This window comes from Clarias gariepinus, chromosome 27 (genome assembly GCF_024256425.1).
Source record: "Clarias gariepinus isolate MV-2021 ecotype Netherlands chromosome 27, CGAR_prim_01v2, whole genome shotgun sequence".
In the NCBI taxonomy this organism is placed as follows: domain Eukaryota; kingdom Metazoa; phylum Chordata; class Actinopteri; order Siluriformes; family Clariidae; genus Clarias; species Clarias gariepinus.
The window spans coordinates 12,974,150-12,988,414 of record NC_071126.1 but is presented as its reverse complement, the minus strand read 5'-3'; the positions used below and the strand labels follow the sequence as shown (position 1 = coordinate 12,988,414).

At 37.7% G+C, this 14,265-nt stretch overlaps 2 protein-coding genes across 2 annotated transcripts in view; one reads left to right on the top strand and one right to left on the bottom strand.

The window, feature by feature from the left end:
* ints7 (integrator complex subunit 7) overlaps nt 1-14,265 on the top strand; it is an 88,228-nt gene that overhangs the window by 1,419 nt on the left and 72,544 nt on the right. The gene's annotated exons all lie outside the window — the stretch shown is intronic.
* Nucleotides 2,109-14,265, bottom strand: part of ppp2r5a (protein phosphatase 2, regulatory subunit B', alpha isoform) — a 45,939-nt gene continuing 33,782 nt past the window's right edge. Inside the window, exons 6-13 of the mRNA XM_053489478.1 lie at nt 13,550-13,609; nt 9,347-9,455; nt 7,549-7,602; nt 6,912-6,962; nt 6,239-6,358; nt 5,915-6,042; nt 4,591-4,692; nt 2,109-3,615 (exon numbers count right to left, since the gene is read on the bottom strand). Coding sequence (XP_053345453.1) covers nt 3,414-3,615; nt 4,591-4,692; nt 5,915-6,042; nt 6,239-6,358; nt 6,912-6,962; nt 7,549-7,602; nt 9,347-9,455; nt 13,550-13,609 — 826 coding nt within the window. The 3' untranslated portion in view covers nt 2,109-3,413. The remainder of the gene's footprint in view (nt 3,616-4,590; nt 4,693-5,914; nt 6,043-6,238; nt 6,359-6,911; nt 6,963-7,548; nt 7,603-9,346; nt 9,456-13,549; nt 13,610-14,265) is intronic.

Here is a 14,265-nt window from a genome sequence, read left to right as displayed (position 1 = left end):
AGGGCAATTTCATAACAATATTGGAACACACCCTCGGTATTTAACCTGATGAACTAAAGTATGTCAAATAAAAGAAACAACAAACTCTAACGCACACTGAACTTTTTACACTGGGTGTATTCGCAGTGTTTAAAAATCCCTAACTCGAAAAAGTTTGAACGAAAACCTGTCTACTCTATTAATAGATGGGAATTTACATTTTCATGGTACAGAAGCATGTTAAGTTAAGCGTGACTTAAATGAGAGACTTCCCGGAAGAGTAACTGTAATTAATCTATAGGATGTGTTCTCTAGAATACTGAAATCTTTTGCCTGAGATTCATGACACATTGTGATACTTTTGATCTGGTATAGCTGAACTCGCTGACTTTCCCTCCAACTCCTGGCTGTTTATAACACTGAATCATTTACTAAGATAAAAAAATACAGAGTATTGTACAAAAGTCTTCCAAAGAGCCGGACCTTCTTGTTTTTTTAATGCAGGCTTGAGATCTGCAGTCCAGGCCCTGTACCTGAGCAGTTTCAGAAGAATGTTGGTTTGGTTGTTAAATCACACAGTGACCTATGAATCATTCAAGCATTCATGTATATATATATATATATATATATATATATCAAGCATTCATATATATATATATATATATATATATATATATATATATATATATATATATAATTAAATATAATTAATTAATAATTAATAAAAAATTACATATAAATATATATATATATATATATATATATATATATTTAGGCGCTTCGCTGCCTGTTACAAATTTTTTACCTTACTGTGGAGAAATACAGTAAGGGGTGACTCAAGACTGCACAGTACTATAACCGGGAATTTATTTGAATTGAAATTTCTTAAGCAAACATTATGTCTTATGATAAATATATGGAACAGTTGTTAGTTTCTGGAAACATTATGCTTTATTCATAAACATAGGTGAAGGCTTTTTTTTTCTTTTTTTTGTATTTTACCAACCAAGAGTAGAAACATCTTTCTAATTGTTAAATATTGTTAAAAAAAAAAAGGAACTGGATGAACACTACAGTATGTGCTAACAGCTTTCGATTGCTACTGTAAATTAATTAATTATTATTATACACTGATCAGGAGACAGTGGGTGTACTGCTATGACTTTACTGAAATCTTTATTTAAAAATATTCCAAGCTGCTTTACACATTGATTGTTTTGTAATGACATCCATCAGGGAACACATTATGACTATTTCTGATTTTAGACCAACTGGTACACTCCTAATAGTGTTCATTCATGACTCTGTTTGCTGACACGACTGTTTTCAGGATCTAAAGGTCATTAGGAATTTAATTGTTTTTAATTTCTGTGTTGCAAATCTAAATCAGAAATTAAAAATGGTGTCACGTTACAACAACAACAAAAAAAGCTTCCACCAAATACGGAGTGTAAGTGCTGAAATAACGATTGTTGGAAAAGCGTCCATCATAAATCTTTCTGTAAGAGTGTCTTATTTTATACTGTACTGTATTTATAAATACGGTGCTGTATGTGGCATTTAATCATTCCTGGTCAGGGACATTGTGGATCTGGAGCCACTTTTTATCAGAAATAAACCCAGTCAATTGGAGGACACCATACACATACACACACTAATTCACACGCAGGGACAATTTACTGTACCCAGTCCACCTATTGCCATTTGATTGGTTACATAGGAAGAAGATTCCACAGAGAACCAAGAGAGGTATGGGAAACTCCACACAGATACAGTAATGACTTGACCTTGAAATGTTGCAGCACTACCTGTAATACCAATATTTAATACATTCAATTTTAGCATTGGTAAACTGCTGTGGTATAAGAAGAACTAAACACTTCAGGATGACCATCAACCATCAACCTGTGGGTACTAAAAATATACAAGGGGTTTTATTCTTTATTCTTTCTTTTTAATCTCTTATGTTCCAGTGTGAGGATTTTGCCATGATCTTGGCAAAAAAAGGTAGGAAATACCAAAATTACCCCCCCCCCCCATCACCACCATTTACCCTCCAAAAAAACTGTAAATACCTTAGTAGTGCAACAGATGAATAAGGTTAACTGTGCAACTGTGAAGGAGAATGCTTTACTTTATTTAGACTTTTTTTGCAATTCAGTGATGACTCTAATTAAAAAAAAAAAAAAACAAATCAAGAAAAAAAAAACACCCATCATTTATAGGAGCGGCGTTCGGGTCAAACCGGGACTTTTGACTTGCCGCAGATTAACAGAACACAGTTATGAGAGTAAAAACTACATTTATTTCTCTATATAATCCCCTGCTACAGTAATTGACTTATTCCCAGTGTTTCACCAGTGTTTCACCAGTGTTTGGATACCATCAACATAGAAAGTTTTCTCATGATCACGGAGCCATAATCGGACTGCCTGGATGTGGCAAAAACTCCCAGTCGAGTTCCTGTAATGTGCAAGTAGTGTTCGTAAATGATTGTGTGTGCAGTTCCCACAGACAGATGCGTCTCTTCCGCAAGCTGGCGACAAGTTATGTCAATCTTCAAAGTTTATTCGTCACACTAACCGAATTACGGTGCGCTCCAAACCACTTCGGCCGGGATTGTCATTCAGCAATATTTTCTTTAAAATGTTTGCACCATTCAAACGTTTTATTTCACCTAAGAATCTCATCAGCATACTGTGCTCGAAGTCTTTTGCAACTCTCAATCAGTTTCACTCCTTCATTCACAGGAAATCAGTCCCGGTTTGACTTGAACGCCACACGCATTACACAAAGATCAATTTACAACAAACATTAATATTAATCAACGACATTAATCCTCTCTTTCTGGATAAAACTTGTCAAAATTATGCAGGAACAGTTGCTAGGACTCTGGAGTTTCTTGAAGAAATGTCCCACATAGCTGATCTTGATACATCATTACATTTGAGCACTCATTTCTCCACCGATCCATTTTGTCTTCTTTTCGACCCGTGTGTACTCATCAGAAACCCAGTGTGACCTTAACAACCATGCTGAAATTATTGATGTCCCAATACTGCATTCTCAAAACCGCCTCCAAATGTGCGGGGGGAAAAAAGCGCGAATGAAACTTTAGAAAACAGCCTTCCTAATGTTGTCTAATCCTGAATAAAACAGGATTCATCTCCGAGTAAGAACACTGCTCACGACTGCCTCCTCCAGAACAGATTGCGGTAATGTCCACGATAATAGCGTACGATGGAAAACATCTATCTGCGAGTCAAGTAATAAAGTGACGGCACTCGACGTCCAAAAATAGACTTACATAACTAAAATATTTCATTTTCATAGATAAAATCAGTCCGTGTAGATCTACAGAGTGCGTTTTTCAGCTGAAGCGACCGTGTGAGAGACGGAGTGCCGCTGGTTTCGATCTGACAGCAGGTCCTGTGTCATTTGGTATACTGGTCGTTATGGTGCGTTTGTGTGTTAGCGCTGTCTGTAGCAGTGCTGAATGAGCTGTTCTGCTTCTCGGCCTGGTTGTTATTGTTGTTGCTGTTCAGGATGCCGTGGCTGTTGTTCGGGTTCTTGGAAATCTTCAGCTCGTCAAGTTTCTTCCATAGCTCCTCCCTCTCCTGCTCCTTCTTCTTCTCCCTGAGGACACGAGAGAGAACACTTTAACACAGCAACCTTTATTTAACCTGCGTTTACATTGGGGGAAGCTGCTGATGTCACTGCCGGGTTTTCCTCTGGGAGTGTGCTAAGCTAATATAGCGCTGAGGAAACTGGACTCAGCTAGTGAGATAGTAATTAAAACACTTAAGCAGACAATGTTTGTTTTTTCTCCTTATATTCCTGACTTAATGGGTACCATCAGATAGCAACAGTAAAAATTTGTTAAATAACGTACACAGTGGGGGAAAATAAGTATTTGATCCCCTACAGAGTTTTTAAGTTTGCCCACTTACAGTATAAAGAAATGAAGGGTCTATAATTCTTATCATAGGTTTATGGTAAAGGATTGAGACAGAATATCAACCAAAAATACAGAAAAAGGACATGATACAAACGTTATGAATTAAGTTGCATTTCAATGAGGGAAAATAAGTATTTGATCCCCTACCAACCAACTGCTGGAGCGATTATTTACAAATGGAAGAAATACAAAGTAACCATTAACGGCCCTATATGCAAGATTTCACCTCATGGAATAAGAATAATCTTGAGAAAAATGAGGGACCAGCCCAGGACTACACAGGAGGAGCTTGTGAATGATCTCAAAGCAGTCACCAAACAAACCATTGGTAACACAATACGCCTGCATGGATTGAAATCCTTCAGCGCAGCAAGGCTTCCCCTTCTCAAGAAGACGCATGTACAGACCCATTTGTATCATGTGCTTTTTCTGGATTTTTGGTTGATATTCTGTCTCTAAGTGGGAAAACTTAGAAAATCTGTAGGGGATCAAATACTTATTTGTCTTTGTATCTATACCTAACCTGACTTGTGCATCAATTCTCCACACTCATTCCACCCCTGGCATACTGTATACGGTGACATATACAGTTTAATCTCCAGAGTAGAGTGTTAGTCAGTTTATAAAAGTCAGATCATCTCCCACGCTCTTACCGTTGTCTGTCTCCTTTGTACGACGCCGTGAGCTCATCAAACAGTGTGCTGTTCATCTCCATCAGCGTTTTTAACACGTTGTACACCAGTGCGACAATCGTCCTGAAGGAAAAGCAAGGGGACAACATTTAAGTATGTACAGTGTCCCTTTACTTTAATACTTAACAGCGAATAAACGTACGACTACCTGATTTTTGTTTTCAAATATACATAAAATTATATACTGTATATATGCATACATCAAATATACAAAACACATACATTACATTTCTTTTTGGGCCTGGAGAGGTACAAAGTAAATACAAAACAGACATTTAAAAAAATTACACATTTTTGTGCAAAATGTTCCTGACTTTCAGCAGTTACACCAAACCGCACTCATTGCCAAAGATTAAAATCATGTGTAGAGCTGCTATCCAGCTGTATATGTCAACTCTACTTTGATTTAAAAGTGTCCGGGGTCCTTTTTACGTCTCTTCTTTTATTGTTTGCTTACATCTCTTTCTTTTGAAATTTTATAATCCCGAGCCATGTTACAAAGTAACATTTTCTTATAATTATTTTATTTTATTTTAGTTATGTTGGGGTGATTTTATCATCATATACAAATTGTTTTATCTAATTATATAACCACTGTTTAAACACTCCGCTATTATTTTGTAAAAAATTTTGTTGTTGCGATTTTTAGGTAAAAATAAGGTAAAATAGAAGCCTACATCATTGAGGGATATATTTGGTGATGAGTCTAAAATGCCCAACAAGAATAGCAAGCTGTAACCTGATAAGCATTAAAAAAACATTTTAAAAATAATCAAAATTAAAAAAAAACTAATTATAATCAGTTTGGGATTGTCAAGCTGCTTGACTTTTATTCAGAGCGCACTCTTGTGGAGATGTATGGAATAACCCTGACTGTCATTGTCAGGGTAGAGTCCATACACTTTCCCTTGAGCTCTCTTCTAAGTCATTTAAACATGTCGGGCCGTTAAAGGAGTTCCTGGGAGGCCAGGTATTTCACACATGAAGCAGGCAGTCTGCTCATGGCAGAGAAGTCTATGCACTGGTATCCAAGCACTAGTGAAACACAGGATAAGTGCGTTGGTATAGTAGAGAATTATATAGAGAAATAAAGGGAGTTTTTACTCTCATAATTGTGTTCTGTTTTTTATACTTGGATGCTCATCCACTGAACCAGGGACCCTAAAGATGTGAAGCAGCATCACTAACCACTGGGAATATATTTATTATTATAAGATTGGGTCTAACAATCAGTACACACCCAAAAACCTGGTAGCAAGTTATAGGCAATCTAGGCAACACTTACTGGTTCCAGTGCTCCTTAGAGACTCGGTACAGGCTGTTGAACATGATCGGCAGGATCTTGTCTATGTTCTCCTCGATCAGACTCAGAATGTATTCATTGTTCCAGAAGTACAGCGACCGTTCTGCTACCTGTGTTTTTTTTTCCAAAAAGGTTCCACATAGTCAGGTCAGAAAACACTAAAACCATGATTCAGTGTTAGGTACAGTCAGTCAAAGCCATTTCAAGCGTGTGAAACATGCTGATATTTCCACCATACAGGACGTTAAACATGAGATGTTCACTATAATTGAGACCATTTAGGTTTGTTTGTTTGTTTGTTTGTACCTGAAAGTGAGGACTAGCTACACACTTGGAGATCTGTTTGAACAGAAGCTCCTGAATCTTCTTAAACTGTGTCGGCTCAATGACATCCAGGATCTCCTCGATTTCACCCAGGAACATGATCTACACACAAAAGCAGAGCAACCACAACGTTTAACGGAAAACGCTTAGAGATGTACTTTATGAAGTGAAATTCTGATGAGCTCTACTTTCCTGATCTAAAATATATTTTTTCTTTTCATAGCATCAGGGGTAGGGGTAGCTCAGTGGTTACGGCATTGGACTATGGTTCGGAAGATTCAAACCCCACTACCACCATGTTGCCCCTGTTGGGCCCTTGAGCAAGGCCCTTAACCCTCAACTGCTCAGATGTTTAAACGGACTTTACTTTACATTACGCCATTTGGCAGACACCCTTACCCAGAGCAACTTACATTTTTATCTATCATAAAATGAGGTATAACCCTCAACTGCTCAGATGATAGATAAAAATGTAAGTTGCTCTAAGTAAGGGTGTCTGCCAAATGTAAATCTGCGTAATGTAAAGTTTGTTTAAAAACCAGTTTAAAAGCAACTATAAAACACATTTAAATTTAATTGTGCGTTTTTAAAATGTATAATTGTTTATTTAAGTTCTCAAAACATTAACGTCACCTTGAGGTGTTATCAGTCTTACCTCTTTCTGGCTGCAGGTCCTGGGCCAGAATTTTAGAAGTCCCCGGATCACCTGCAGGGACACAAACAAACCAAGGCAGCAAATTAGCTAATTTTATACAAAAGGTACACGCCTGTTCATTTCTTTTTTCATTTAATTTCATTTCCCTACAAAATTATTTAAATGCCACAGACCTATTATGAGGGCTAATCATTTACTAAGACCGTTGGAAGTACCGCCCAAAACATACAGTATATTCTAATAAATAATCCGTAGCTTTCTTAGGAAATCATCTTAACATCTCCATACTTTACTCTGCAGCTTCTCTTAATTTCAGAAAGTGCTGATGTCCTGAGATTTTTGCCCACATCACTCGCTAGAGTGTGGATAGATGTGAAAACAAACAAACAAAAAGAACTTGTTCAACTTGATGAATACAGACAGGGTGTAGTAACTTAACCGGTTTAATCTTGAAAAGCAAGACGTGACGTGTCAAAATATGTTGTGGCAGATGGACTACAACAGGCTCAGAGAGACACGAGATTAGAAAAAACAGTCAATAAAATCCTAAGAACAGATATATATAAAATGCACGAGAAGAGACAACCCCCCCCCCAAAAAAAAAAACAGAGAGGATGGGTAGGACGTCTTGTCATACCGGCTCTGTGAGTGCGGCGTCCTTCTCCATGAACTGAACCACACAGTACGCCAACTAGAAGAGAAAAACATCAGAACACAACATGAGCGTTCTTTCCCCCCATTGTCTACCTGCCAGCTTGCTTTCCACTAATCACACAGTATTACACTAATCACATATTATCTGTATATTCTAAACATTCTGCATAATTTATACACATCTATTTAAATTTATTTCATTTTGCAACTTTTGTAAATGTTGTAAATTTTCAGCCTAATTTTTTTTTTATGATTTTTAAAAATGTTAATCTTGTTTTACTTTTATTGAAAAATTCTTGTACTCTCTAAGTTTATTTCATCATGGTGAAACCTCTCCATATTTTAAAAATAAATTTTTTATTTCTATTGAACAACCAGCGGTGGGAGGTAACCAAGTACCTCGGCATTCGGGATTAATCCGTTCCGGAGGCATGAAATTTCATTTTTCAAAATGCATTTTCTCATAGAAAATAACGTAAATGCTGATAATCCGTTCCAAAAGATTATTACAATATTACCCATTTCCATAACAAATTAATGTTTGTCCTTGGCACAGGCTGCTTTAAAAACAAAACGGTTTCTCACCCACAAAAAAAAAATATGTGCACTCGTCACTTCTCTTTCCACTGACGCAGACAAGTTTTAAACGGCACCTGGGCGTATGCGCAACTTGGCTGGCGCTCAGTTCGGTCACTCGTATGTCAAAAATGCTTTGCATTCTGAGGCAAATTTCTTGCAAAATTTCTGTTCTTGCGGTGAAAATTTGTGAAGCGCAGTGTTTGCACTTAAGTACATATTTCACGTATTTGGATTTTACTACAGTTTATTCAGAAGATTTTTTTAATATTTACTTCACTCAAAAGTATAGCAGAAAGCTGTACTCTTACTTGAGTACATTTATTCATGGCATTGCGTTACCTAAGCGCATGGGTGTGTAGTAGCGATGGGTCGTTCATAAACGTTTCGTTCTTTTTAAACGAATCTTTAACGTGGCTCAGAAGAAAGAGTCGTCTCGGAGAGTGATTTGTTCATTTTCTCCTAGGCGTGCACGCGCAAATCACTGCAAAACCTCCCTAGGTTATGTACATTTCATGTGACTCCCATAGACGCTATGCAGTGCAATACATTCAAAAGAACGAACGACTCAGACCAGATGATATAAGAGGTGGGCTACTCATTCTGTTTATTATAATATGTCCTTAGCCGCATTGTAATATTTTCATTACTGGAACTATAGCCGAAATTTGTGTATGTAGACGTATTGGGGGTCTGTTTATTAAAAAATTCCAAAGAACGAAATAAACTACATGACTTGATTTAAAGAACCGAGTCACTTAAATGTTCAAAACTTCCCATCTCTAGTGTGTAGTCTTTAAAGCGAGCAGTCACCTTTTGTCACATGACATATGCATGATATTTTCCCTAGGCAATCTCTTTTGACTGGAGAGAGGAGTAATGCTTAAAATGCTGATTTTAGGATGAGGAATCCAACCTGTAGGCCTTCATTCGATCAAATATTTTAATAACACTGGGTGGTGCTGTTGTCCTATTTCGATCCAGTTTAAAAGACCAGACGTAAAAGAAACACGGCTAAAGATAGAACAATTCAAATTACTATAGAATTCAGAATGGTGTGTATAAAATCACAGTGTAAGGACACTCTCATCGAGTCCAAACGCTGATTGACTGATAAAATACGGAAATGCTATAAAAAGCAACAATGTGACAAATGTGTGTGTAGATATACCTGTCTGCATGGTTACTAAATGCTCTGACTGTACCTGTGCGTGGAAGAGGGACAGGGTTTTGGCGGTGTGCATGGGCATCAGCACCTTCATCAGGAACTGCTTGTGCTCGGCCTTCAGCGGCAACGCAAACCCATTGATGATGCTGTGAGAGCAGAAAAAGGGATTACACAGAGAGAGAGGGAGAGAGAGAGAGAGAGAAAGAGAGAAAGAGAGAGAGTCACTTTTTATTAAGGCTTGTTGATAAAAAGCATATAGGCTGCTACATGTCTTCTCAAAGTGTAGGTTTTCTCATAAAGGCATAATATTTTCTTATACTCTTATACTCTCAGTAAAGCAGACAGAGACAGTGGATGGATTAGAATCTTTCTATGGAGACACTAATAGTTAATGTTTCAGTCATTGTGTACCTACTGCTGGTTTACACTTTTATACCTAAACCATTAATCATTAATCAGGTCTTGCTGAGATCAGCTAATTAAGGCCTTGCTCGTGCTGCAGGTACGTAAACCTGATTTGCTTTATGAATCTGATATTCAGGTCTGACTCTCCACACTGTCATTTAAGAGGGATCAAAACAGATTTGACTCTGTTCAGACTGGCAGAACATTTCCACACATTGTCAAACTATCTGCATTGGTTGCTGTAGTAACGATGCCCGAGGCTTGCATGCAACACAATATTTCCTCATGTATTGCCCTGTTTCTGTACATCCTTTCTACTGTAGCTTTACCTGCACTAACACATTCCCCAAAAATGCTATTTCAAGATATTTCACTTCGCCCTTTGTCCAAGGACTACTGTTCTCTATTTCCATCTCCGTTTCTTCCATCGTCTTTCTGATTGTATTTTTACCATGGTATTCATGTCTCCTACCATGTGATCATGTGGACCTGAACTTCCACGTTGGGTCCTGAGTGACATAATAAGACTGTTTCGAATCAGATTTGAGCATCTGGAGAGTGTCCAGACTGAGACACGTCTTTAGGAATCCAATTCAAATCCGATTTCAAACCACCTCTGCATCTGGGTCAAATCAGATTCAGTGTGAATCTAATTTTACTCTTCAGAATGAAAGATATGTGAAAACAAACATGAGAAGCAATCTGATTCCAATCTGGATATGCCAAAAATCAAATACAGGCTGGCAGTGTGAACAAGCCCCAAGCAGTCCAACCTGTCAGGTAAATATGCTTTATGAAGTAATAAAGGGCATCGCTGGTTCAGTGGTAAGCTTCTTGCCTACCTTGCAGAACACCCAGGGTGAACCCCTGAATGCCCGTAGCAAGTCTGGATAAAAATCTGAGCGTCCTACCAGGAGAAGGAGTATCCAACATCGGTTCTTCTTCTTCTCCTTCTCCGCTGTGTCGCCACAGTGAATCACCTGCCTCCATCTAACCCTACCCTCTGCAACCTCTTCTCTCACACCAACTAACTTGGTCTTCTCTCACTATGTTCATAATACCTCCTCTTTGGTCTTTGTCTTGACCTCCTGTCTGGCAGTTCCAACCTTCTACCAATATGCTCACAATCTCTCCTCTGAACATGGACTAATTTCTGATCCTATCCAACCTTGTCAGTCCCAAAGAGAACCTCAACAACTTCCTCTCTGCTACCTCCAGTTCTGCCTCCTGACTTTTCTTTAGTGCCACTGTCTCTAGAGCGTCGCTGGTCTCACCACTGTCTTCTACACCTTTACTTTCATTCTCGCCCATACTCCATCTGTTCCAACCTGCCCTGCTCTTCACCTCCTTTCCACATTCTCCGTTGCTCTGGATTGTTGCCCTTAAATACTTAAGGTCTTGCACCTTCTTTACCTCTGCTAGTTGTAGCACCATTATCAGTTATTAATATGACATAAACAGATATTATTTCTCTTATTGTTAATAAACATTTAATATTTTTGGGGATTAATAGAAAAACAAACAAAGGACATGACTGCCGCTCTTGTTCACCCTATTTCATGTTTTTTAAAGAGTCGAATCAAAACGTAGGTGTACCTAATAAAGTGACCAAAGACTGCAGATACTATGCCCCAGTAACTTGGGAGGGAAAAAACGTTTTATAGTTTAATTACATTTAAAGAGTACTTGGCAGTGAACTCAGATTTACAGCCTTGAATGTAGAAAGTTACACGGTGACTGAATGGATCCATGCAGCGCCAGGAGGCTGTGGGATTCTTCCGGTAAAAAACAGACAGTGATCTTAGATCAATAAACACCAGCGACAGTGGGGTACACCCTGTTTAATACTGAACGCACCATGGCTGCTGTTTCAAACGTAATTAAACATATTAATTATTAAAACTAAACTACTTCATATTTAATGGAAGCTGAAATCGGTAATAAATAATTAGTGAAATCCACTGATGCATTCATTACTGCTAATGGTAACTGGGTTTTAAATTCAACAACAAATGAAACTAAACCTGTACAATGAAAGTGTGCATTAAAATACAACCTGTAGGGACAATTATTTGTCTGAAAAAATTTTTTTTCTCCAGAAGTGATGCATACGAAGTAACAAACACTAAAAAGCCTCATCAGAGAGGTGCCAAAAATTATGCAAAGCGTGCTTGAACAGGTCAAAGGTCAGCAGGAGACTTTTGGGTCTTGAGAGTTTTGGGTACTAAAAGAAAAGCAGTAATAATATCAACATACATATTCTGTAGTTAAATCATGTATTTCTACCATAGATATCTGTATATACTGTAGAATAGCTTTACACAGTGCCGGTGGTCGAGCAGCACTTTTTTTTTTACTATGCAATGTGAAGTTGCAACTAATGGATCAGTAAAAAAAAAAAAAAAAGTATTGAGTTTTACTGTACTCAACAACACAGTGTTAGGTTACAATCTACTGGCGTCTACATCTACAATCTAAAGCATTACATTTCACCTCATTTGGACATTTTGGACACTCCGCATGTCAACAGATACCCAGCACTAGTTATTATGTATTTATATACGGTATATAAGAATACATTCTCAGAAATGCCGATTGGGTGAGAAAGTGCGGATGACAAAAAGGTCCTTCACACAACACAGACTTTTGCAGCAGTAATTTCTAGCTTTGAGAATTAAAACATTGTTTTATTCCCTTTAAATAAGTTGACTTGTTTCTCACTGTTAATTCGATAGTCTAAAGCTGGTCAGAATGGACAGAAGATGCATCAGAAATCTGTATGATCTAGTGCTTAACTCCACTATTTAAGTCCTGGCTTATAGGAGTGTTATAGGATTGGCTCGCTTATGAGGATCTAACCAATCAGAGATGAGACTGAATAGAATCATAATGCAGAATGGGGGATTTGTCATAAAAAGAGTATTTTTTATGTTACTGCTGTTAATAATATTGATAGAAAGACCTCAGATTCGACTTTAGAAAAAGTACAGATTATTGCCTCAAATAATCTCAGCAGATCTTTTGGCATCCAAAATATACAATAATCCTCTTTTGAACAGTTGATGTTGGGATGTACCTGCCACTCATCATCTGTAAATCCTTCATAACGGCTCTAATCTGAGGTGCTGTTTGTTAATTGGTGATTTCTGAGGCTGGTAACCCTAAATTAACTTCTCCTCTGCAGCAGAGGTAAACTGAGGGAAGGTCCTCAGTTTCATCATGGTGCTTGATGGGTTTAGTAAATGCACATGAAAATACTGTTCTTACAAGAACTAATTCAGAAAGGTTGACCTTCATGTCTTAAAATAACAACCGACTGTCGTTGTTCTTACATAATTACCCAATTCTATACGTGTTATTTCATAGTTTTGAAAACCCTATTAAAAACAAAAGAAATCTGCAAGTAATCCTAAACTTTCAGTGTTGGTGTATATGGGATGGCTGCCGTCCCAAAACAGGAGAATCCCATTTCAGTAATCAAAGAAGAAAGTTTCGAACTTGAATTTATATTTTAATATTTTATTTTATTTTCAATTTCTAGAGAAGCTAAAATAATGTTACACCTGGACTTACCATCTGCTTAATTTTTTAAATATGGTTGTGAAGACATTTTTCCATTAATGTTTATTAATCTTGAACTTTATGATTTCACAGAATCTCGGCTCTGATTAACATTAGACTATTTATAAACAGTAGTTACTTCCAAAGTTTCTGTAATAAATAATCCAGTACAAACATAAAAATGACATAATATAAATATGTGTTAAATACATTAGATACTGTATGCAGTGACTTCAAGTGTTTAATCGAGCTGAAATTTCTAGCATGAACTGACCTGCCCAGGATCTCCAGAAGTTCAGCGACTCCATTAAAATGTTCGGTCTCATAGATGAACCTGAGTGGAGAAGAAACACTTAGCAGCGTCTCTGCACTTCCTCAGTAAGATGCATCTAACAAAACCAGACACTTTTTACACTCCATACTAACAAAACCTTTTTACAATCCATGCTCACACTCTGTTACATGTAGGGGCTTAAACATCACCAGCCATGGTGGAAACAATAAATAAATAAATAAATAAATAAGGCTTTGTCATGTCTGTTGATCTATTTTCGGCAGAGGGGCGAATGAGGATACCTTCCTGCGCCCACTTATAATGCTGGAACACTCCAACACACTTCTATTTTAAACAAAGGAGCAGATGGTCAGGATGGTCGCATCCAATAACACACACACACACACACACACACACACACCTGCATGGCCCAATACGGGATACATTACACACACACACACACACACAGGAGAAAAAGAAAGAAAGAGAAAGAGAGAGGGAGAGAGAGAGAGAGAGAGAGAGAAGAAAAGGTAACACAGTTACTTTTGAGGAGGTCAGTGTTAAAAAAGGGGGTGTGGCCTTTCAGGATATCAGTCTCAATGAAGGAGGTGTGGCCTCTGTGGCTGTCGGTCTTAATTAAGTGGGCGTGGCTTCTGTGCCCCCTTATAAAAAGGCATGGAGTCTGTGTCTGCGAGTTTGTACTGCTTCTATTTGAT